This window comes from Eulemur rufifrons, chromosome 8 (genome assembly GCF_041146395.1).
Source record: "Eulemur rufifrons isolate Redbay chromosome 8, OSU_ERuf_1, whole genome shotgun sequence".
NCBI classification, from domain to species: domain Eukaryota; kingdom Metazoa; phylum Chordata; class Mammalia; order Primates; family Lemuridae; genus Eulemur; species Eulemur rufifrons.
This window is the reverse complement of record NC_090990.1, coordinates 40,753,338-40,774,369: the sequence shown is the minus strand read 5'-3', so window position 1 is coordinate 40,774,369 and position 21,032 is coordinate 40,753,338. Positions and strand designations below refer to the sequence as shown.

At 37.1% G+C, this 21,032-nt stretch overlaps 1 protein-coding gene across 2 annotated transcripts in view; it reads left to right on the top strand.

Annotated features, from left to right (window-relative positions):
• Positions 1-21,032, top strand: part of USP24 (ubiquitin specific peptidase 24) — a 125,207-nt gene that overhangs the window by 50,619 nt on the left and 53,556 nt on the right. For both annotated transcript variants that reach the window (XM_069480051.1, XM_069480050.1), the window contains exons 17-31: positions 1,006-1,113; positions 1,773-1,922; positions 2,534-2,665; positions 3,493-3,604; positions 5,090-5,166; positions 6,185-6,325; positions 6,512-6,565; positions 8,727-8,842; positions 11,830-11,896; positions 12,026-12,136; positions 12,805-12,903; positions 13,021-13,194; positions 16,924-17,009; positions 17,167-17,260; positions 18,574-18,729. In XM_069480051.1, the coding sequence (XP_069336152.1) occupies positions 1,006-1,113; positions 1,773-1,922; positions 2,534-2,665; positions 3,493-3,604; positions 5,090-5,166; positions 6,185-6,325; positions 6,512-6,565; positions 8,727-8,842; positions 11,830-11,896; positions 12,026-12,136; positions 12,805-12,903; positions 13,021-13,194; positions 16,924-17,009; positions 17,167-17,260; positions 18,574-18,729 (1,677 nt within the window). The remainder of the gene's footprint in view (positions 1-1,005; positions 1,114-1,772; positions 1,923-2,533; positions 2,666-3,492; positions 3,605-5,089; positions 5,167-6,184; positions 6,326-6,511; positions 6,566-8,726; positions 8,843-11,829; positions 11,897-12,025; positions 12,137-12,804; positions 12,904-13,020; positions 13,195-16,923; positions 17,010-17,166; positions 17,261-18,573; positions 18,730-21,032) is intronic.

The following is a 21,032-nucleotide window of genomic DNA, read 5'->3' as shown; positions in this document are numbered from 1 at the left end:
ATTGGCTAATCTGTATGGGGCAAGGAAAACAATATCGTTTTGGCAATAGCTTGCTCAAATTTACACATCCAATAGTGAGACCTTTTTCTACAAAAGACATCAAAAGTATTTTTCCTCCCCACGGGGGTCTTCATCTTACATGAAGACTCAATAAAACAAGAAGGCTTTAAAACAAAAAATTTAGCGTTTAAAATAAGTACTTAGAAGCTTTTTGGTTAGAGATTTAATAATTGGTCAATTGAGTAATAATGTTTAATCTTATATTCTTACCAAATTTTATTTTGAAATTTCAAAGTTCTAAAGATGTTATTTATGAAAAAGCAATTCTCTTTTTAAAGAGTCTTACATGGACATCAGACTTTTTAGATCTATACTATAGTGAAGATCTGGATTGTGATATCAGTTTCAGAAATAATATATTTGTTTTGAAAATGTACAGTACAGTGTAAGTGTAAAGTGTCTGTAATAATAAAAATAGAATTACCTCTTATGAAATTATTTTAACTAGGAAATACAAACAGATCATGAATATTATCTTTAACATGTAGATCAGTGTCATGATCTTATCATTGGTATCTTAATCACATAATTATAGAAAGCCATATCCTATTCCATTTTACTTACCAGCCAGTTCAGTATTATCCAAGTTAAGCTTTTGCCATCAATTTATTTCATCGTGTCAACATGTCTTAGCAGCCTATGCTACTTAATCTATCCTCTGAAGTTGCTAATTCCCTGTTGTCTGTTTTTTGCTGATGCACCCCTATACATTTACTGTCACTTCACATCCACTCCTGTTTGCAGCTCTTGGCCTTAGGAAATTGCATGCAGAGTAAGAAGCTGAAGACTGAATTATGAGTGCATGGAGATAAGCTATAGATGAGCAATATGAAGAGGAAAATAATAGAATGTGTAACAATAAACCTAATTGACTTGGAAATTTTTTATAGCTAATAAACGAATTTATTTCTAAATTTAATTAATGTGACTTCTTTTTAACTCTAGTCATCTCAACTTAATAATCCCCAGTTTGTATGGGTGGTACCAGCTTTGCGCCAGCTCCATGAAATCACTCGCTCATTCATAAAACAAACCTATCAAAAGCAAGACAAGGTAAGAGTAATTGATTATTATACAATACTTACACAACCTTTTATAATAACAAAATATGGCTAAAGTTACTAAGTTCATAGTCACTATCTTACATCTTGATGGCTGTTGAAGTAATTCATTATATCATTTAGTAATCTTGAGTTTAAACATTCTGCTTTCATTTTTGTGGAACTTTTTTTTTTCATGTATTCCCTCACTCATTTCCTTTTTATTTGCTTAATTTGTTGAAATAAGCCAATTCTTAAAAGTTATAATGGTATTTTAAAAGTAGGCTTGAAAAAATTCAGTAGTTTATCTTGCATTGCAAAAAGATTAGTTAGCTTATGGAGCTAGAGCTTCCTCACTGTGGTAAGTTCCAGAAGAAAGATCTGGAAAAATGCATAGGAAGTGAAAAAGTTATTTTCAAAGACTTTTTTATTTTCTTTTTTGTAAAAATGGAATCTCTTTTAGATGCAAAAAATTAGTAGAGAAGTTTATTAATTTTCTAGTAAATGTACGTACCAGACTGATTTTATGACTTTTATGTAGGGAATACGAATGAGGAAATCCTTGTTTGCTCCCTCTCACCTAGGACTACATCCTAAAATAGCAACATGTGTTAAACCAACAGAATTACTGCAAATTCTCATACCACTTTTCTTTTTGTTGTTTTTGCCAAGAGCATTATTCAAGACTTGAAGAAAAATTTTGAAATAGTGAAATTGGTAACAGGAAGTTTGATAGCTTGTCATCGACTTGCAGCAGCGGTGGCTGGGCCCGGAGGCCTGACTGGCCTGACGCTAGTGGACGGTCGATACACTTACCGGGAGGTATCAGGCATTGTGTTCTTGCTTTGTGATCTGCGGCAGTCATTTGGCCTTCTTATACTTGAACTATAAGAATAATATTTGTTGGGGATAACTATAAAGAGGTAGCAGGAAGTATGTTTATAGTGATGGAACAGTTTTGTTATCTTAACTATTATTATTTTAAAATAAAATTTAGAAACATTATATTTGTGGGTTAATCTTTCATATGATAAAGGAAAAACATTTTTTTTGGTCTTTGATCTGAAATAATTGTTAATTCTGTGGATAATGGATTTTTAAAAATCAATTCATTCGTAATATTATTGTTTTTAAAAAATTAGAAAAAAATCTTCATTTACCAGTTGTCAGTTTGTGATGTTTTACTCTGAGATTGCTGAAATTATATTTTATTGACATCTAAAGTCCACTGAATTTGTAATAGACTTGAAGTAGCTTCTATTATATTGTACTGTCAACTTGTAAACAGATTTCTCACATTTACTTTAGCCTAACTTTTCTGAAAAAGCATTAAATAAAACTATTTTTTAAATTTAAAACTTTTATTTTGTTTTAATGTTGCTTTTAGTTATGAATGCCTGGAGTTAACTAATTAGCATTATTTCTTTTTGCAGTATTTAGAGGCACATCTAAAATTTCTGGCATTTTTCTTGCAAGAAGCTACTCTGTATCTGGGTTGGAATCGTGCCAAGGAAATATGGGAGTGTCTTGTGACTGGCCAGGATGTTTGTGAATTAGATAGAGAGGTAAGAAGATGGTATTGTGGATAAAGTAAGGCAGAAATATTTAAATATTTCACTGTTTTTTTAATGTGTCTCACATCTTCAATTCTAAATACTTCTCAGTTTTCACAAGCATAAATAGTATGGGCCAGGAACTATAAGTGCTGAAAAATGTTTTATATAATCTATATTCGTGGTAAAAATAAATGTGTGAGTTTTTTGATAATTTTGATACCATTCTGGATAAAATACCAAATTCAACTGAATACAGATTAAAAATTCTAGGTATATTTTAATTTTTTTCCCTCGCATGAATCTAATTTTAAGTTACCAATAAAAAAATTTGAGTTCCTATAATGATGTATTCCTCCAGAAACACTAAAGAAGAATTAGTGCTTGGACAGATTTTTAAAACTGTGATTAAACAGCTAAAAATAGATTAAACCAGGAATGAAATACCTACTTTAACGTTTTCTAATAGTGAAACTCATTTTTGTCAACTCATTTTACAGAATAATATTAACTACTAATAGGATTGTTGAAAGGACTAAGTATGTGGCTGCCTAGCACAGTACCTGGCACGTAGCAAGGCTTAATAAATATTGATGCTAAAAACCCAAGTATAAAATCCAATGAAAAGTATGAGTATATATTTTCATTATCTAGGAGAAAGATTGCTAGTAATGTTTCATTTAGTTCCAAAGTTCCAAGCATTTCATTTTTGAGTGGTATTTTGGCAGTATAAATTTTTGAAGTATTAAAATAGTTTATCTTTACTTTCTCAATTTGAAATACATAGTTGACGGAATGGGATCTTAGTCATAGGGTAAATATTTGTCCTTAATCCACAGATGTGTTTTGAGTGGTTCACAAAAGGGCAGCATGATCTTGAGAGTGATGTTCAGCAGCAGCTCTTCAAGGAGAAAATCCTTAAATTGGAATCATATGAAATCACTATGAATGGTAGGAAAAAACTTAAAATCATTTTTTCCCCAGTACTTTTAAGTAAGAAATTTTGCTCTTTCCTTTCCTTCTAATCCTGCTTCTCAGAAGCAACTAAACAGTTTGGAATAGTCTTTTAGAATTTTCCTTATACATGTAAAGACATATTTAGATATGCACAAATAAATTCCTGTTTACATAAATGGTATCTTATAATTAATTTTTAAATTGTATGGCCCAATAGATCAAATTGCCAAATTATCTTTTTGACATCCCTTAGTACAAAAGGATTCATTAAGGAAAACGTTTATCAAAGTATAGAAATGGTCGTTTCAAGTGTTTCTTTTAATTAAATTTCTTAATTGAGATACTCAAATACCATCAAATTCATGTTTTTTAAATATGCAATCATTGGCTTTTAGTATAGTCACAAAGTTGTGCAACCTTCACTACTTTCTAACCCAGAACATTTTCATCACCCCAAAAAGAAACCCTGTACCCATTAATAGTCCCTTTTCATTCCTCCCTTCCCCCAGCCTTGACTCTGTTCTCTGTCCTTACGGATCAGCCTAATCTGGACATTTGATATAACTGGAATCATACAATATGTGATCCTGTATATCTGGCTTCTTTTATTATGCTAAGGCATAATGTTTTCAAGGTTCACCCAGATGATAGCACGATCAGTACTTCATTCCATCTTACGGCTGTATAATATTCCACTGTATGGATATACCACATTTTGTTAATCCATTTATCAGTTGAATGGACATTTGGGTTGTTACCACTTTTTGGCTGTTAATAATGCCACTGTAAACATTTGTGTACAAGCTTTTGTGTGGATATAAGCTTTCATTTCTCTTGGATATACATCAGGGGGTCAAATTTCTGAGACATACAATTTGAAGAACTGTTTTGCAAAGTGGCTGCACATTTTATAATCCCACCAGCAATTTGTAAGGCTTCCAGTTTTTCCACGTCCTCTCCAATACTTGTTATGATGTACTTTTTTTTCTTTTAGTCATCCTAGCAGGTATGAAGGGGTATCTCCTGGGTTTGATTTGCATTTCTCTGATGACTAATGATTTTGAGCATTTATTCATATGTACTTACTGGCTATTTGTAAATATATTCTTTAAAGAAAATGTCTATCCAAATCTTTTGCCCATTTTTAAATTGGGTTGTCTTTTTACCATTGTAAAAGTTCTTCATGTTTTCTGGATACTAGCTCCTTATCAGATACATGATTTGCTAGTAGTTTCTACCATTCTGTTGACTGTCTTTTCACTTTCTTGATAATGTCCTTTGAAGCATAAAAGTTTTTAATTTTGATTAAGTCCAGTTTACCTATTTTTTCTTTTGTTGCTTATGCTTTTGTTACCTCTTCTAAGAAACCATTGCCAAGAGTTTTATGGTTTTAGCTCTTCATACATTTTGAGTCTTTTCACTGATGATTATCTGTGTTACTTAAAGAACATGAATTTATTTGACATTCTCTAATTTCAGGTTTTAACTTATTTAAGACTTTTTTTGAAAACGTGAATCTCTGTGACCATCGATTAAAAAGACAAGGAGCTCAGTTGGTAAGTACATTATTTTCAAATCTAGATGATTTGGATAATCTAGTATAACTTGATATTCAGCACACACAAAAAAAATGTGTTATAACTGAGAGAAAACATGGACTTTTTAAAGAATGGGATCTCCTAGGCTGCCAGGTCCCACACTGACGGCAGAGCTTCTCTTAGAGTGTCACGGAGGCTCCCGTTGCAGCACTGCCACACCTCACTGCCCACCTGGGAGAACACAGCTCACTTCTTAGATCACTCTTGTTGCTTCTTGCTAATCTAGCAATAGCCAGTGGCTTCCTGTGGCTAGGCGAATGCAGAGTGGGGACAGTTCATCTAAGCTTTAAACTCCTCAGATCTAGCAAGTCACGTACCTTAAAAAGTAAGCACAGTTTTCAATCCCGGGATAACAATGGCAGGGATTTGAGGAGAAAAATGTAGGAATAGACAATGAAACAGGAAAATGAGGATCTGTGGAGTGTATATAGCTTATGTTTATATTTACATATGCCTCTTAAAAAGAAAAGGCAAAAACTAGCTCTTTTTCCAGTCCTTTTCATTCAGGACCTGGCTTGGAGTGGTAAGAAGTTTTACAAGATCTCGTCAGTCCCAGATCCTGTTATTTCTAACTGAGCTATGTGAAGACCAGATTGAGACCCAAGAATTACTAACCACTTCTCACTTGACTCTGTTTCCTTTTGAAGAAAAGCTCGCGAAGATAGTGCCCATCTCACCCTCCGTTTCTGCTTCAGTAGCCTGTCTGGGTATATGTTGAGTGTGGGTTTAGGGTTATCTGGAGGAATATCTCCATACCTATCCTGATTCCCATGGAGGTTGCCCAGTGCTTCTGTGGTTGGTTGTTTTTGTTTTAAAATTCTATATCAGCACAATAGTGTTTTCATATATAGCTGAGTTTTTACAGCCTTAATTCATGTTGAACTGAAGAGAGATGGACTTAGGATGTAACAGAAAATAATTGTCTACAATTCTGTGATCCCAGTGTGATACATAATTTTTTTTTTCTTTTGAACAGTATGTAGAAAAGCTGGAATTGATAGGAATGGATTTCATTTGGAAAATAGCCATGGAATCACCTGATGAAGAAATTGCTAATGAAGCTATTCAGTTAATCATAAACTATAGTTACATTAATCTAAATCCTAGGTTAAAGAAGGTGGGTATCTTAGGAAAGAAGTTACTCATACACAGAAAAGCAGAAAATTATATATTTTCCATTGATAAGCTGTGATCCTTGGCATGCCCAAAAACTGGCTTCTTTATTTTGGTGTTTTGTCCTGAAGAGTGATTACAACTAAATGTCACAAACTGATTTTAAGTTCCATATGCCTTTTACTTTCAGGATTCAGTATCTTTACATAAGAAATTCATTGCCGATTGCTATACAAGACTAGAAGTGAGTAGCAAATTTTATTAACGTGTCTTTGAAATAAATGCTTTGTTTCTTTTATAATTTTGTAGTTTTACATAATGTATAATGTTGATGTTTATGGCTGTTCCTATTGAAGAATTTGTCAACAGTACCATTTGTGGCATAGGAAGCAAACATTTGCCATGATGGCCCCAGTATAGAAGTGTACTTTATAGGAAATCTTTCTTTCTCCCTCCTACCACCTCTTTACTCCACCCACCCACTCTCAGGGGTTATAGGAACTGTCTTCAGAAAACAGATCTATACATTCCATATTTCTAATAGAGTGTTTTTCTCTTTTGTCTGTCCCAGAATTTTTTGCAAGCACTTGCTTCTTTTCCTTTTCTTCTCCATGTTTCCTCTAGTTTATATCATAAATGCCATTAAAAGCCATAGCAGGACACTCAGGTGCTATTAGTTGTCTTTGTCTATCAAAAGCCTGCTGTGTGATACTATCTCATTATATTTCTAATGTCTTTTTTCCCAGCATGATGGTTAAAGCATTAAACATTCATTTTCGGTTGAAATTTGTTTGTTTAAATTTTATATCTAATCAGAAGTATTCCAACCAGCCACATTGGCTCACACCTGTAATCCTGGCACTCTGGGAGGCCGAGGCAGGATGACTGCTTGAGGCCAGGAGTTTGAAACCAGCCTGAGCAAGACGCTGTCTCTACAAAAAATAGAAAAATTAGCTGGGCGTGGTAGCACACACCTGCAGTCCCACCTACTTGGGAGGCTGAGGCAAAAGGATCACTTGAGCCCAGGAGTTTGAGCTTGCTGTGAGCTATGATGACGCCACTGCACTCTAGCCCAGGGAACAGAGTGAGACCATGTCTCAAAAAGGAAAAAAAAAAGTATTCTAAAAGCATAAAATTCGGCCGGGCGCGGTGGCTCACGCCTGTAATCCTAGCACTCTGGGAGGCCGAGGCGGGTGGATTGCTCAAGGTCAGGAGTTCGAGACCAGCCTGAGCGAGACCCCGTCTCTACTAAAAATAGAAAGACATTATATGGACAACTAAAAATCTATATAGAAAAAATTAGCCGGGCATAGTGGCGCATGCCTGTAGTCCCAGCTACTTGGGAGGCTGAGGCAGTAGGATCGCTTAAGCCCAGGAGTCTGAGGTTGCTGTGAGCTAAGCTGACGCCACGGCACTCACTCTAGCCTGGGCAACAAAGTGAGACTCTGTCTCAACAAAAAAAAAAAAAACAAACAAAAAAAAAAAAAAAAAAAAAAAAAAAGCATAAAATTCTACTGCCGCCATATGTGAATAAATTAAAGTTTCTGGTGATAAATATGCACTAGAATCTGTACAGCATTTCCCTAATTGTGACTCCCATCCAAGTACGTCATCATAAAAAACATTCAAGTATTTAAGTACTCCTATATGAGGTACCATGTAAATATTAACATGTGTATCATTGGTCCCAGTGCAGTGGTGTTTACAACTAATTGATCACAACCAGTTACAGATTCCTTTGTTCCTTCTCCACTTCCACTGCTTCACTTGACCAGCCTTAAAAAAAAAATTAACATATGTAGGACCAGGTGTGGTGGCTCACACCTATAATCCTAGCATTCTGGGAGTCTGAGAAGGGAGGATCGTTTGAGCTCAGGAGTGAGTTCAAGAGCAGCCTGAGCAAGAGCGAGACCCTGTCTCTACTAAAAATAGAAAGAAATTACCTGGAAAACTAAAAATATATAGGAAACAATTAGCCGGGCATGATGGCACATGCCTGTAGTCCCAGCTACTCGGGAGGCTGAGGCAGAAGTATTGCTTGAGCCCAGGAGTTTGAGGTTGCTTTGAGCTAGGCTGATGCCATGGCACTCTTGCCCAGGTGACAGTGAGACTCTGTCTCAAAAAAAAAAAAAAAAAAACTAAAAAACAACCCTATGTAGAGCAGTGGTTCTCAATTGGGGTTTATTTTGCCTCCCAGTGGTCATTTGATAATGTCTGGAGACCTTTCTGGTTGTTAACAACTAGAAAAGTCCTACTGTTACTTAGTGGGTAGAGGTCAGGAATCCTGCTAAACATCATACAGTGCCCACTACCGCCCTCTATAACAAAAAATTATCCAGCTCAAAATGTCATTAGAGTCCAGGTTGAGAGACCCTGATATAGAATGATTATTTTGTATTTTTTAGGCAGCCAGTTCAGCACTTGGTGGCCCCACTCTAACACATGCTGTGACCAGAGCCACAAAAATGCTTACAGCAACTGCCATGCCAACTGTAGCAACATCAGTTCAGTCTCCATATAGGTAAGTGATTACAGAAGTGAGAAATACACAATGCATAAATTCAGATCAGTTTAAAAAAATGATTGGTATCCTTTTTTCCTTTGTAGATCCCCCTCAATTATTGATTTTCTCATTTTATATCATAATTTTTGTAAGCAGTAATATCCTGGGGATTATATATTTCCCATCTTACATCCCTAAATCTGTATCTCTTTTGAAGATCTGTATGTAGGGAAGGAATCACCAGAACCACTCGAGTGTGGCTCCGTCCCCACCTCCCTACCTAGTGACAGGTGCTCTTATTGTTTGCATTTGGTTCATTTTAGATTCATTTTACTTTCATTCTGTGTAGCATGAGTAACCTACTCTTTAGGATGAAATAAATATGTATTCATTGTACATGGAGTAATTTTTTTCAAGTTTGAAATACTTAATAACTTATCAGATACACCTTTTCTCTTTGAGTAGTCAAACCCAGGGCATTAATGGGATAAACAAAATAAGTGGAAGATGATGATTAATTAAAATTGTGCATTATAATATGGTCATAGTCTGTTAAAATATTATTTAACTAAAGTTACTTTTCAAAATAATTTTTAGTGAGAATTTTGTCCTCAAATATTTTTGTTAAAACTTTGAATTGACATTGTTTCTTATTCACATTGCTATTTTTAGTTTTCAGATATTATCAGTGAAAGCTGAGTTTAGTATTTGCTGTAATTTTTTCATATAGTAAAGATAAATAATGCATATTTTGGAACATTAGATTGAAGTAACTAAACTACTTTTGTACTCATACAAATTTGAGCCTTTGTTTCCCGGTAAGCAGCCCCTAATCAGGAAAGCTTGGCGGGTGCTCAGAGACGGGCTTGCTCTCTGTACTTCACTCTGCTGCCCTCTAGTGGTGGATAATCATTGGGTCTTTGCTGGAATGACATTATGTATTTACTTACTTGTATTTACAATTGGGGATATTCCTTTGCTTTTTAAAGCCTTCCTTTAAAAGGGGAATAAAGGCAACAGGTCCTTGCCCACATTCTTCTTTTTTAACCTTCTTTTTTAAAATGAGGTGAGTACTATGTCACTATACATATTATTAATGTGAAGGAAGCCAATAAAACTCAGCCCTGTCAGACTTTATTTTTAAATGACAGACGTAATTATAGATTCAACTCATGATAAGAACACTAGCATGACTTTCACATGTCCACATTCTTGGAAGTATGTCTCAGATAGACTTCCATTAAGAATGTATAGGCCGGACGCGATGGCTCATGCCTGTAATCCTAGCATTCTGGGAGGCCGAGGCGGGTGGATTGCTCAAGGTCAGGAGTTCGAGACCAGCCTCAGCAAGAGCGAGACCCCGTCTCTACTAAAAAATAGAAAGAAATTATCTGGCCCACTAAAATATATATAGAAAAAAAATTAGCCAAGCATGGTGGCACATGCCTGTAGTCCCAGCTACTGGGGAGGCTGAGGCAGTAGGATCGCTTAAGCCCAGGAGTTTGAGGTTGCTGTGAGCTAGGCTGACGCCATGGCACTGACTCTAGCCCAGGCAACAGAGCGAGACTCTGTCTAAAAAAAAAAAAGAAAAAAAGAAAGAGAATGTATAGTAAGAGTTTCTAATTACATGTTTGTAAGATGTAGTGCCTTTGTGTGACTCAGTTCCTTAGTAGTCCATTTATCTGATGAATCAGAATAGAAGTGCATTTATGAGCTGTTGGATTGGGATTTCCAAACTGCTACTTCTTTAAATGAGTGTGTTTTTTGTTTTAGTTTTTTTTTCTTTTTACTAAGTGCTTTTAATTCTGAATCATTTCATATTTGGCTGACTCCAGAGAAAAACCACCTAATAATTTTAAAATATTCTTATTAAAAACTCTAAATAGAGTTAATAAAAATGTGTGATTTCAAAGTTGAATTTAAACCAGAACATGTTATTTATCTCATTTCACTAGTTTTGAAAGAACTTTTCAGTATTCATAATTGTTCCAACTTATGGGGGAAGGGATTTTCTCTCATCTGTCCAGTGTTTTCTAATACTATCTGTAATTTAATTCATTACTGAGGCATAATTAAAACGGTTCACTCAACAATTCACTTATTATAGCACTTAGATATTTCCTAAAGATATTCCATCTGAATTTCAAGTTCTAGTTCTCATCCATAGACTAGAAGAATTTAGATCTGTTAAATGTATTTAGTAGAACTATTAAAATATGTTTAACCAGTTGTTTTTAAAGTGAAATTTTCAATACTGTTAATCAGCATACAAGGCCAATTGTTATGAAATGGTAGTACCTCTTTTCAGTTTTAGAAATACACCTATTTGAAATATCTAAACTATCTGGAATAACAAATGTTTAAATGGGACACCTGAATTTTTATTTCTTAATGTTAATATTAATACATGTAGTATTCTCTTTAATAAAGGATGGAGATGTGCTGTATAAGCTGCTGACTATTACAGTCCTGTTTAGTATTTCAAATAAGATTCTATAAATCTTCTACCAAAAGACACCTCAGATCTCATTTTCAAACAACAACTTCTATTTGTGGTTTGCATTTGTCTTCTAATTTTTAGGCATTTCAGAACTTCATCAGATTTCTTGTGTTTACAGAATTTTGTGGCATGTTTTAGTTACAAGATTATGAGAGTCAAACTCACTGATTGTGAATCCTTAGTGGATTGATGGACAGGTAGACCTGGAGACGCAGGTCTTCTGTTTATGGAATAACTGTTTAAAAACAGAAAAAGAAGAAGAAAGAAAAGGAAAGGAATGTGGAGTGGGGCAGGCTTCTCCTCCCCATTCCTTCTGTGCTCTAACTACAGCTGTGAGCTGATTAAACCACCTTCCATTGCGTGAGAGGAAGTTTAATCTTAGCAAGTTTCAGTCTTTTACCAGTGTGTGCTAACTATGATTGTGGTTTTGATGAAACAGTAGAATTGAGCTCAAATCAGCAGTTCATTTCACATACATTCAGAAAACACTTTTTTTAATCCATAGATCCACTAAACTTGTAATAATTGAGAGATTGCTGCTTCTGGCAGAACGCTATGTGATCACTATAGAGGTAAGCCTCTCTTCCTTTTAAAGCAACTTCATTCATCATATTACTAGACAAAATGTGTTGTGTATTTTTGATATGTTTAATAGTGGCACTGTGCATCTGACTTGTTTCACTTATTTTATTTTTTTCAAGGATTTTTACTCTGTTCCACGAACTATTCTACCTCACGGTGCCTCATTTCATGGACATCTTTTAACTCTTAATGTTACTTATGAGTCTACCAAAGATACCTTTACTGTCGAGGTAGGTTTGCATTAAACTCTGTAGCCACTGTCCTATTGTTTTGTTATTTCCATAAGAATAGTCTTAATTGAGGTAGTTGCATGAATGATGATTCTAAAAGCTGTTTGGTAAACAAATTTAGAATAAAGACCTGCTATGAAAGGAAACTATAGAGTATAAGCAGGTATATAAATAAATATATAATATAATGTCAGGGGGTGATAAATGTTACAGAAAATAGATAAAAACAAAGCAGGGTCAGCTAGTAGAAGGTGATGGCTATGCATGAAGTATTTTAGATAAAGATGAACAGCAAAGGTCTCTCTGAGGTGGTGGCATTTGAGCACAAACTCGAGTAAAGCAACAGAGTAAGTGATGTTTGCTTGGAAATGCATTCCAGGCAAGGGCAGCAGCAGGTACAGAGGCAAGTACGATGGCTGGTGTGGGTCGAGCACAGGGAGGAGGAGGAAGAGTGGAAGACGCTGCAGTGGAAGAAGGACTTGAGATTTTATTCCTTGCATGATACGGGGAGGGAGACAGCAGAAGGGAAACCTCATAAGGGCAGGATTCTTGTCTTTGGGCTGTCTGCTGTGTTCCCAGCTGCTAGAACAGTGCCCGGTACGTAGTAGATGCTCACTAGCAGTAAGTAAATGAGTTCTCTCACAACAGCGTTCAATTTTGTTTCACAGGCTCACAGTAATGAAACCATAGGCAGTGTCCGATGGAAGATAGCCAAGCAGTTGTGCTCTCCTGTGGATAACATACAGATATTTACAAATGATAGCCTGGTAGGTTTGAATAAGCAGTTTTTATGAATAATAAACTGATACGATTTGACTGTTTAGCCTGATATGAATATTTCCTCTTCCTTTCCCTCTCAATAATTAAGAAATCACTTTTTGCAGCTGACAGTGAATAAAGATCAAAAGCTACTCCACCAGCTGGGCTTTTCGGATGAGCAAGTGCTTACAGTGAAGACTTCGGGCAGTGGGACCCCGTCTGGGAGCTCCGCAGATTCCTCAACCAGCTCCAGCAGCAGCAGCAGTGGGGTTTTTAGTTCTTCGTATGTCATGGAGCAGGTACGAGGTGATAAATTTCACTTTAAAAACAAGAATTTAACAATCGTTATCTTTTTGCTTTCAGCCCCTACAGATTTGGATGATTGTGTCGTTTTTTTCTTAGACAAGTACTGACTGTTGAGAACTGTATGACAGAGATGTTGGGTTTCAGTTGGGAAAAGATGTCTAATTTATCAGTCTTCTAAGTCATAGAACCTTCTGAATCACCGAATCATTCTGCCTGGCCACTCAGTGTCCTCTCACACATCTCTCTTCATGGATTCATTGATTTTTCCCTCTCTACTAGGTCATCCTGTTAACATTCAAGCATGTTGTGTTATTTCTACCATCATAAAAAAAAAAAAAACTCTTCATCCCAGTTCCACCTTCAGTTTCAGCCCATTCTCTCCTTCCAAATCAGCAAAACTCCTTACAAGAGTTGCCTAAGCCTGTTGCAACTTCTCCTGTGCTATCCTCTCTTGATCTCTCTCTTGAAAACTCAGACTCTATTCAAGTTAGTCTGTGCCTCCACCTCTCAATCCTCATCTTCTTGACCTCTCAGTGCAGTTGACACATGTGATCTCTTGCCTTTGCAATACTTTCTTCGCTTGGCTTTCAGGCCTCGCCTGAGTTTCCCCTGCCTCTCTGCCTGTTCCCTTCTAGTTTGCTTTGCCAGTTCCTCTCTATCTCCCTGACCTCTCTCTGGAACAGTTCCCTGGCTCAGTTCTTGGACCCTCCTAAGTCTACCGCCATGTCCTTAGCAATCTCGTCCAGTCTCAAAACTTTGCATATTATATGTGCATTGATAACTCCCCAATTTTTGTCTTTAGCCTGAAGTTCAGATACATGGATCCATCTACTTACTCAGCATCTCTTGTTAAATGTCCACTGGGCACCCAGTCCTAATTTATCCAAAACTGAGCTCCTGCTTTCCCTTTTCCCAACACCTTACCCCCACCCTGGACCTCTTCTTCCCACAGTCTTGCTCTGACTTCTAGTTGCTTATGCCAAAGTCCTTGGGTCCCTTCTTTCACACCTATATCCGTCAGCAAATCCTTGACTCTACCTTTAATAAACATCCAGAATCCGGCTGCTTTTCTTTACCTCTGCGGCTTCCACACTGGTCTAGGCAACCATCGTCCCTCACCTGGAGTGTTTCAGTGGTGCCCAAGCCGGCCCCATGGCTTCTGCTCTGACACCACTTCAGTCTCTCCCCTGCGGGGTACCCAGCAGCCCGTGTCTTACTAATGATAAGTCAGATCGTGCTACTCCTTGGCTCAAATCCTCCAGTGGCTCCCGTTACACTCAGGATAGGAGCCAGAGTCTTCACTGGGACCCTCCGGGCCTACCTGATGTGCCCCTCTGGAACCTCTCCGAGGTCATCTCCTGTGACCCTCCCCTCCCTCACAACCCCCTTGTACTGGTGTCCATGCTGGTCCTCGACACAGCGGGGCCCGTGCTCTGGCTCTTCCCTGGGCCTAGAATGTCCTTTCCCGACGTGCAGCTGGCCCACTCTCACTCTCTTCAGCTGTTACTCATATGATGCCTTCGCAGTGAGCCTCTTTGACCATCTGTCTAGATTTTCAACCCTTTCCTGCCCCTACACTACTTCTCATTTCCCTTCCCTACTTTATTTTTTTAACATAATAATATTTTATTTATCTTGTTAATCTGTCTCCCCCAACAAAATGTGAGCTCCATGAGAGCAGATTTTTGTCTGTTTTATTCACTGCCTCATCCCCAAACCTAAAGTGGTACCTAGAATGAGATAGGTACTTAGTATTTGAATGAATTCATGAATCAGTCAGTTTATTTTGTACCTTTAACTCCAAATGTAAGGTCTTTGTGTGACTGTATCTTTTTCACTTTCAGAGTATAACCTTGCTGTAGATATAAAAGAACTCTTCAGGTTTAGTACAGGTTGAGTATCCCTTAGGATTTTGGGATATTTACGTATATATAATGAGAAATCTTGGGGATGGGACCCAAGTCTAAACACTGAATTCATTTATGTTTTATATACATCTGTACACATAGCTTGAAAATAATTTTATATAGCATTTTGTAATAATTTTATGCATGAAAGAGTTTTTGACTTCGTTTTGACTTAGGTCAGGTATGGAATTTTCCACTTGGGTTGTCATGTTGGCACTCACAAAGTTTGGGATTTTCGAGCATTTTGGATTTCAGATTTTTAAATTAGGGATGCTCAACCTATATCAGTATATTAGTATTGTGGGGTTTTTTAATGGTAACTATAATTCATATGTAACAAGGATTTAAAAAAAAACCCACTCTGATAATATGACAGTTAATTAACAACAAAAACAAAGTACATAGCATCTTCAGGTTTAACATTTTTAAACTATCTCATGTTTATCCTGCACTTATTGAAAATCCTCCCACGTAGACCAGGCTTACAACTGCTTACAGTCCCAGCACTGTGGAAGGCTGAGGCAGGAGGATCGCTTGAGCTCAGGAGTTAGAGACCAGCCTGAGCAAGAGCGAGACCCCATCTCTACTAAAAATAGAAAGAAATTATACGGACAGCTAAAAATATATAGAGAAAAAATTAGCCGGGCATGGTGGTGCATGCCTGTAGTCCCAGCTACTCGGGAGGCTGAGGCAGGAGGATCCCTTGAGCTCAGGAGTTTGAGGTTGCTGTGAGCTAGGCTGACGCCACGGCACTCACTCTAGCCTGGGCAACAGAGTGAGACTCTGTCTCAAAAAAAAAAAAAGAGTGAGACCCTATCTTATTTTAAAAATAATATATAAATATAATAATAATTTTTTTAAAAATCTTCCCTCATATGAATACATTGTATTATGATGTCTGGTTTCTTATCCCTTATAACCAGAAGTAAGTACTTGAATCACATCTGAATCTCTTCTATTCAGTTATATCCATTTTGTCTTTTCTGAACTTCAGAAAAAAACAAGGTAACTTCTTTTTCTCAATTTACATACATCTGTGTGTTGTGTGTGAGTGTGCGTACCTATAAATACACTACTTTATCTTTGCTTTCACATCACTTTGTTTGCTCCAGATGAGCTATGATTAGCCCCCATTGCTGCCCATTCTTCATTTTGTTCCTCGTGCGTGCCCTTTGTTTGACCTCTCTGCTACTGCCTGCTGGATGCCCTGGCCCCTTCACCAGCAGGTGGCCGGGAGAAGGGAGACCAGGTCATATGTGCTGGAAGGTAGTGAGCCCTCACTCTTATTCGCTCCCACGGGGGCTGGGTCAGGGCAGGTGAGCACTGTGGTCCCTTGAGCTTTGTAGTGGGCAGCCTTTCAGAACTAGTATTTTTTTTTTTTTTTTTTTTTTTTTTGAGACAGAGTCTCACTCTGTTGCCCGGGCTAGAGTGAGTGCCGTGGCATCAGCCTAGCTCACAGCAACCTCAAACTCCTGGGCTCAAGCGATCCTGCTGCCTCAGCCTCCCGAGTAGCTGGGACTACAGGCATGAGCCACCATGCCCGGCTAATTTTTTTTTTTTCTGTATATATATATTTTAGTTGGCCAGATAATTTCTTTCTATTTTTAGTAGAGACGGGGGTCTCGCTCATTGCTCAGGCTGGTCTCGAACTCCTGACCTCGAGCGATCCACCCGCCTCGGCCTCCCAGAGTGCTAGGATTACAGGCTTGAGCCACCGCGCCCGGCCAAAACTAGTATTCTTATCGGTTGTAAGTTTGATTAGAAAAGAAGATTGATTTTGTCAACTTGAATCTGTATTTTGCTTCACTCCCTCAGGAGAAATCCCTCCCCGGCGTTGTGATGGCTCTTGTGTGCAACGTGTTTGACATGCTTTACCAGCTTGCCAACCTGGAGGAGCCAAGGTAAACATAAATACTTGTGAGGCTTGAAAGAAAATTAAGGTTTGGGAACTGAGCAACTTTTCTCTTGAAATGTATTTTACTTTACATCCCATACGAAATGACTTTGTTATTCAACTGTGGCTTATGTGAAAAAAAATGTGTATTTGAAAAATTTCAGGATAACTCTCAGAGTACGAAAGCTTCTGCTTTTGATACCCACGGATCCGGCCATTCAGGAAGCCCTTGATCAACTTGATTCTTTAGGAAGAAAGGTATGAGTATATTTGATGTTTATTTAAGTAGCGTGGGAATTTAATTGAGTGACAGTACAACCTGAAATCACGTTAAGGCATTATGATGTATCTTTTCCATAGCCTGTTGTCTTCTTTGGAAAAATACCGTTGCCATACATAAATGGAGATCAGAACTTCACGTTGCCTTTTAAAGTATCTATAGAGAGTCAATAATGACATCAAGTGTTAGAACTGGAAAAGCCTTTAATATACTTCTACTACCTCTGCTCCGCCCCCCCCCACGTTACATGTTAGGAAGCCGAGGCCTAAAGAGATGAAGTTACTTGTTCAGAATCAGACTCCAGTTCTGCTTCAGTTAAGATGTTTTTCTTCAGTCGTGATGCTTCTCTGAATCTGATTGTTGCATATGTCTGAGTTGCTTATATAAATGGATTATCATTTAATTTTTTTTTTCACAAATGATTTTCAGCATTCATTTTGTTTAATTTTTAGAAGGTGCTCCTTAAGAGATTTCTGTATAGTGAAATTGTGTTTTATCTATAATACTGTTTAATGATGTTCTCAGAATAAAGTCATTTAGAAAAAGTTCTTAGAATTAAGTTTTGTATTTTATATTTTAGTGATTGAAATTTAGACCAGCTCTGTCATATCATTTACGGCTTATATATTAATTTGAGGAAGAAGAGAACTAATGTAATTATAAAATATGTCACCTACTATTAGCTTTAAAAAATTTTCAGGATTATCACTTCAGCAGTCTTACAATTTCCTTATCAATAGTTAGAAGTACAACTTTTAAACACAGTAACCAGTTAAAATGACCTAGCTAGGATTGCTCAGAACTGCACTCCCCAGTCCCTGGGCTGTGGAGCAGTACCAGTCTTTGGCCTATTAGGAACCAGACCACACAGCAGGAGGTGAGCTGCAGGCCAGGGTGTGCAGCTTCATCTGTATTTACAGGCTCGCGCATCACTCTCATCACCGCCTGAGCTCCGCCTTCCCCCGACCCCGTACCCTCTGTTCGTGGAAAACTTATCTTCCATGAAACCAGTCCCTGGTGCCAAAAAAGGTTGGGGACCGCTGGCTTAGAATACTTCTCAAACGCATTCATGTAGTATTTGAATAACCTTTAACATTTAGAATTTGTATGATGAAGTTTGATGTTTTGTTAATTATCACAGAGTGATGTGCTTTTATGAAGTTAATTTTTAGAAAACTTCATTTCTTTAGTATTGAAGAGGAAAAGAATATTAGAATATGTACTGAGATCTGTTTCTCTAGAATTTGTGCTTTGAAGATGTGTATTTCTTTTTTCATTCTTTTAAACTTAGAAAACATTGCTATCTGAATCAAGCTCTCAGTCTTCAAAATCTCCGTCTCTGTCTTCAAAGCAGCAGCACCAGCCAAGCGCCAGTTCAATTTTAGAGAGTCTGTTTCGATCTTTTGCGCCGGGAATGTCCACCTTCAGGGTGCTTTACAACTTAGAAGTAAGAAACCTAATTTCCTTTCATTTCATTTTGACAGATCCATTTTGGGTTATAGATTCATGCTTTTAGATGCCAGAAACAAGTAAACAGGATTCTGTTATTATGGAAAGATATGTTAGAAGATTGGTTTTTAAAAAATAGAATATAATTCAAAACTTTTTGCCTTTGAAAATGTTTGATTTTTTTCAATTTATTCTTATATACATTGTTACACTTGCAAAATAACATCTAAATAAATAGTTAGGAAACATGACGTATTAAAATGTGTCCTTACCATCCTTTAGAAGTCTTTGCAAGTCTATAAAAATGAATTATTAATCCTCACCATTCTTGATTGAAGCTATTGTCATTTATTGGTGTTAATGAAGCTTTATGAGGAGTTTATCAGGAGGCACATTAATATTATCATTTCAAGGTTAAAAAAATGGTATTGGAAGAACTAAAGCAAAAGATTATTATTGTCTTAATTCATTAAGGCTGCTATAATAAACTATCATAGAAAGCATTTATTTCTCAGAGTTCTGGAAGCTGGGAAGTCTAAGATCAAGACTCGAGCCAATTCAATGTCTGGTGCTGGCTGGCTTCCTGGTGCATGGATGGCGATATTCTCACTGTGTCCTCACTTTCAAAATATGAATTTTGGGGGGACACAAACATTCAATCCCTTGTAACTACCTCCCCCAAAATAGCTTTAAACTAATCGATTGAGTTCAAAAGAGACTTACTAAATTGTTCACTATCTCTAAGTCATTGTGGTACTTAAGGGATCAGATCTGAAAAGACAAGATGTTTACTCCAAGATGTTATGAGTGAGACTTAGGAGATGCTGGATATACTGCAAAGTATAAACAAACCACTGTTAGAAAGTGACCGAGGAAACAGTTCTGCTCTTGGAGACTGATCGGTCAGATCCCTGTGCCACTTTAAGTCTGGAGAAAATAAAGCCCTGAGTGATTTGGCTTTGTCCTAGGAAGGTATATCCAGGCAGCTATTCAGGGAAGAATCGATATCAATGCCTAAGCATCTTAATTATTGTGTCATGTTTCTTGAGTACACAAAGGTCATAATTGTTAAGAGAATACCTGCATTTTTTCCCGTTTTATTTCATCTAATTTGGAGTATATAATTATATTCACTCATTTTCATACTCTACTTGTTTTTTGTATGTTCAAGATATGATAACCTTTTTTTTTTTTTTTTTTGAGACAGAGTCTCACTCTTTTGCCCTGGCTAGAGCACCATGGCGTCAGCCTAGCTCACAGCGACCTCAAACTCCTGGGCTTAAGCAATCCTTCTGCCTCAGCCTCCCGAGTAGCTGGGACTACAGGCATGTGCCACCGTGCCTGGCTGATTTTTTTCTATATATATTTTTTTAGCTGTCCAAATCATTTCTTTCTATTTTTAGTAGAAACAGGGTCTCACTCTTGCTCAGACTGGTCTCAAACTCCTGACCTCGAGCGATCCTCCCGCCTTGGCCTCCTAGAGTGCTGGGATTACAGGTGTGAGCCGCCGCGCCCGGCCATGATAACATTTTATATTTGCTTTAAAGTAATCAACCATTCTTGTAAAAAGATGTATTAGGTTCAAAGGAAAATATATTTAGCCAATATTTTTAAAATAAAACATGTTCTTATTTAATATGGACATTTAAAAATATGCACAATACTCCAAAACAGAAAATTGCCTAGAAATTTTTCACTAATTTAAGCTTATAAAATTTGCATCTTGAATTTGCTGCCAGATTTGTCATTTGCTTGAATGATTATCTTACGAAAGTTAAGGTGTGATTCCTAACACCCATGTCGGAGAGCACCTAGAAAAACAGAATGGTCCAACTGTTTGTCTAGCTTGTCATCAACTACCTAAGTTACATTATCTTAAAGCCAAAGCACTATAGTAGTAAAATATCTCCAGTATAATTTTAGGACTTCTGAGTAACCATGAATTCCTTTGATAGGTTATGTTTTAGATACACAAAATATTTGAAAAACCTAATCCTCCCCAAATCACCTATTTTTGCTGTCACCTGAAAGGTTAATTTCTTTGCATTTTGCTCCTTAACTTATGTTTGCCCCGTAGGAAACTTAAAAGTGGGTATTCCAAATACCCATTTCTCTGAAGAAACCCGTCATCTTCACTACATTGTCCATTGAGAATGGGAGTGTGTGCCTGTAGATGAAGAGCTGTATACACCGAGAAGGCGCAGAAGAGCAGGGGTTCCCCTATCTCCCATGTAATGCATAGCACCCAAGATTGCTGAGCCTGTGTCCCCAAGAGCAAGCTAGGAAGAAAGCAGCTTTAAC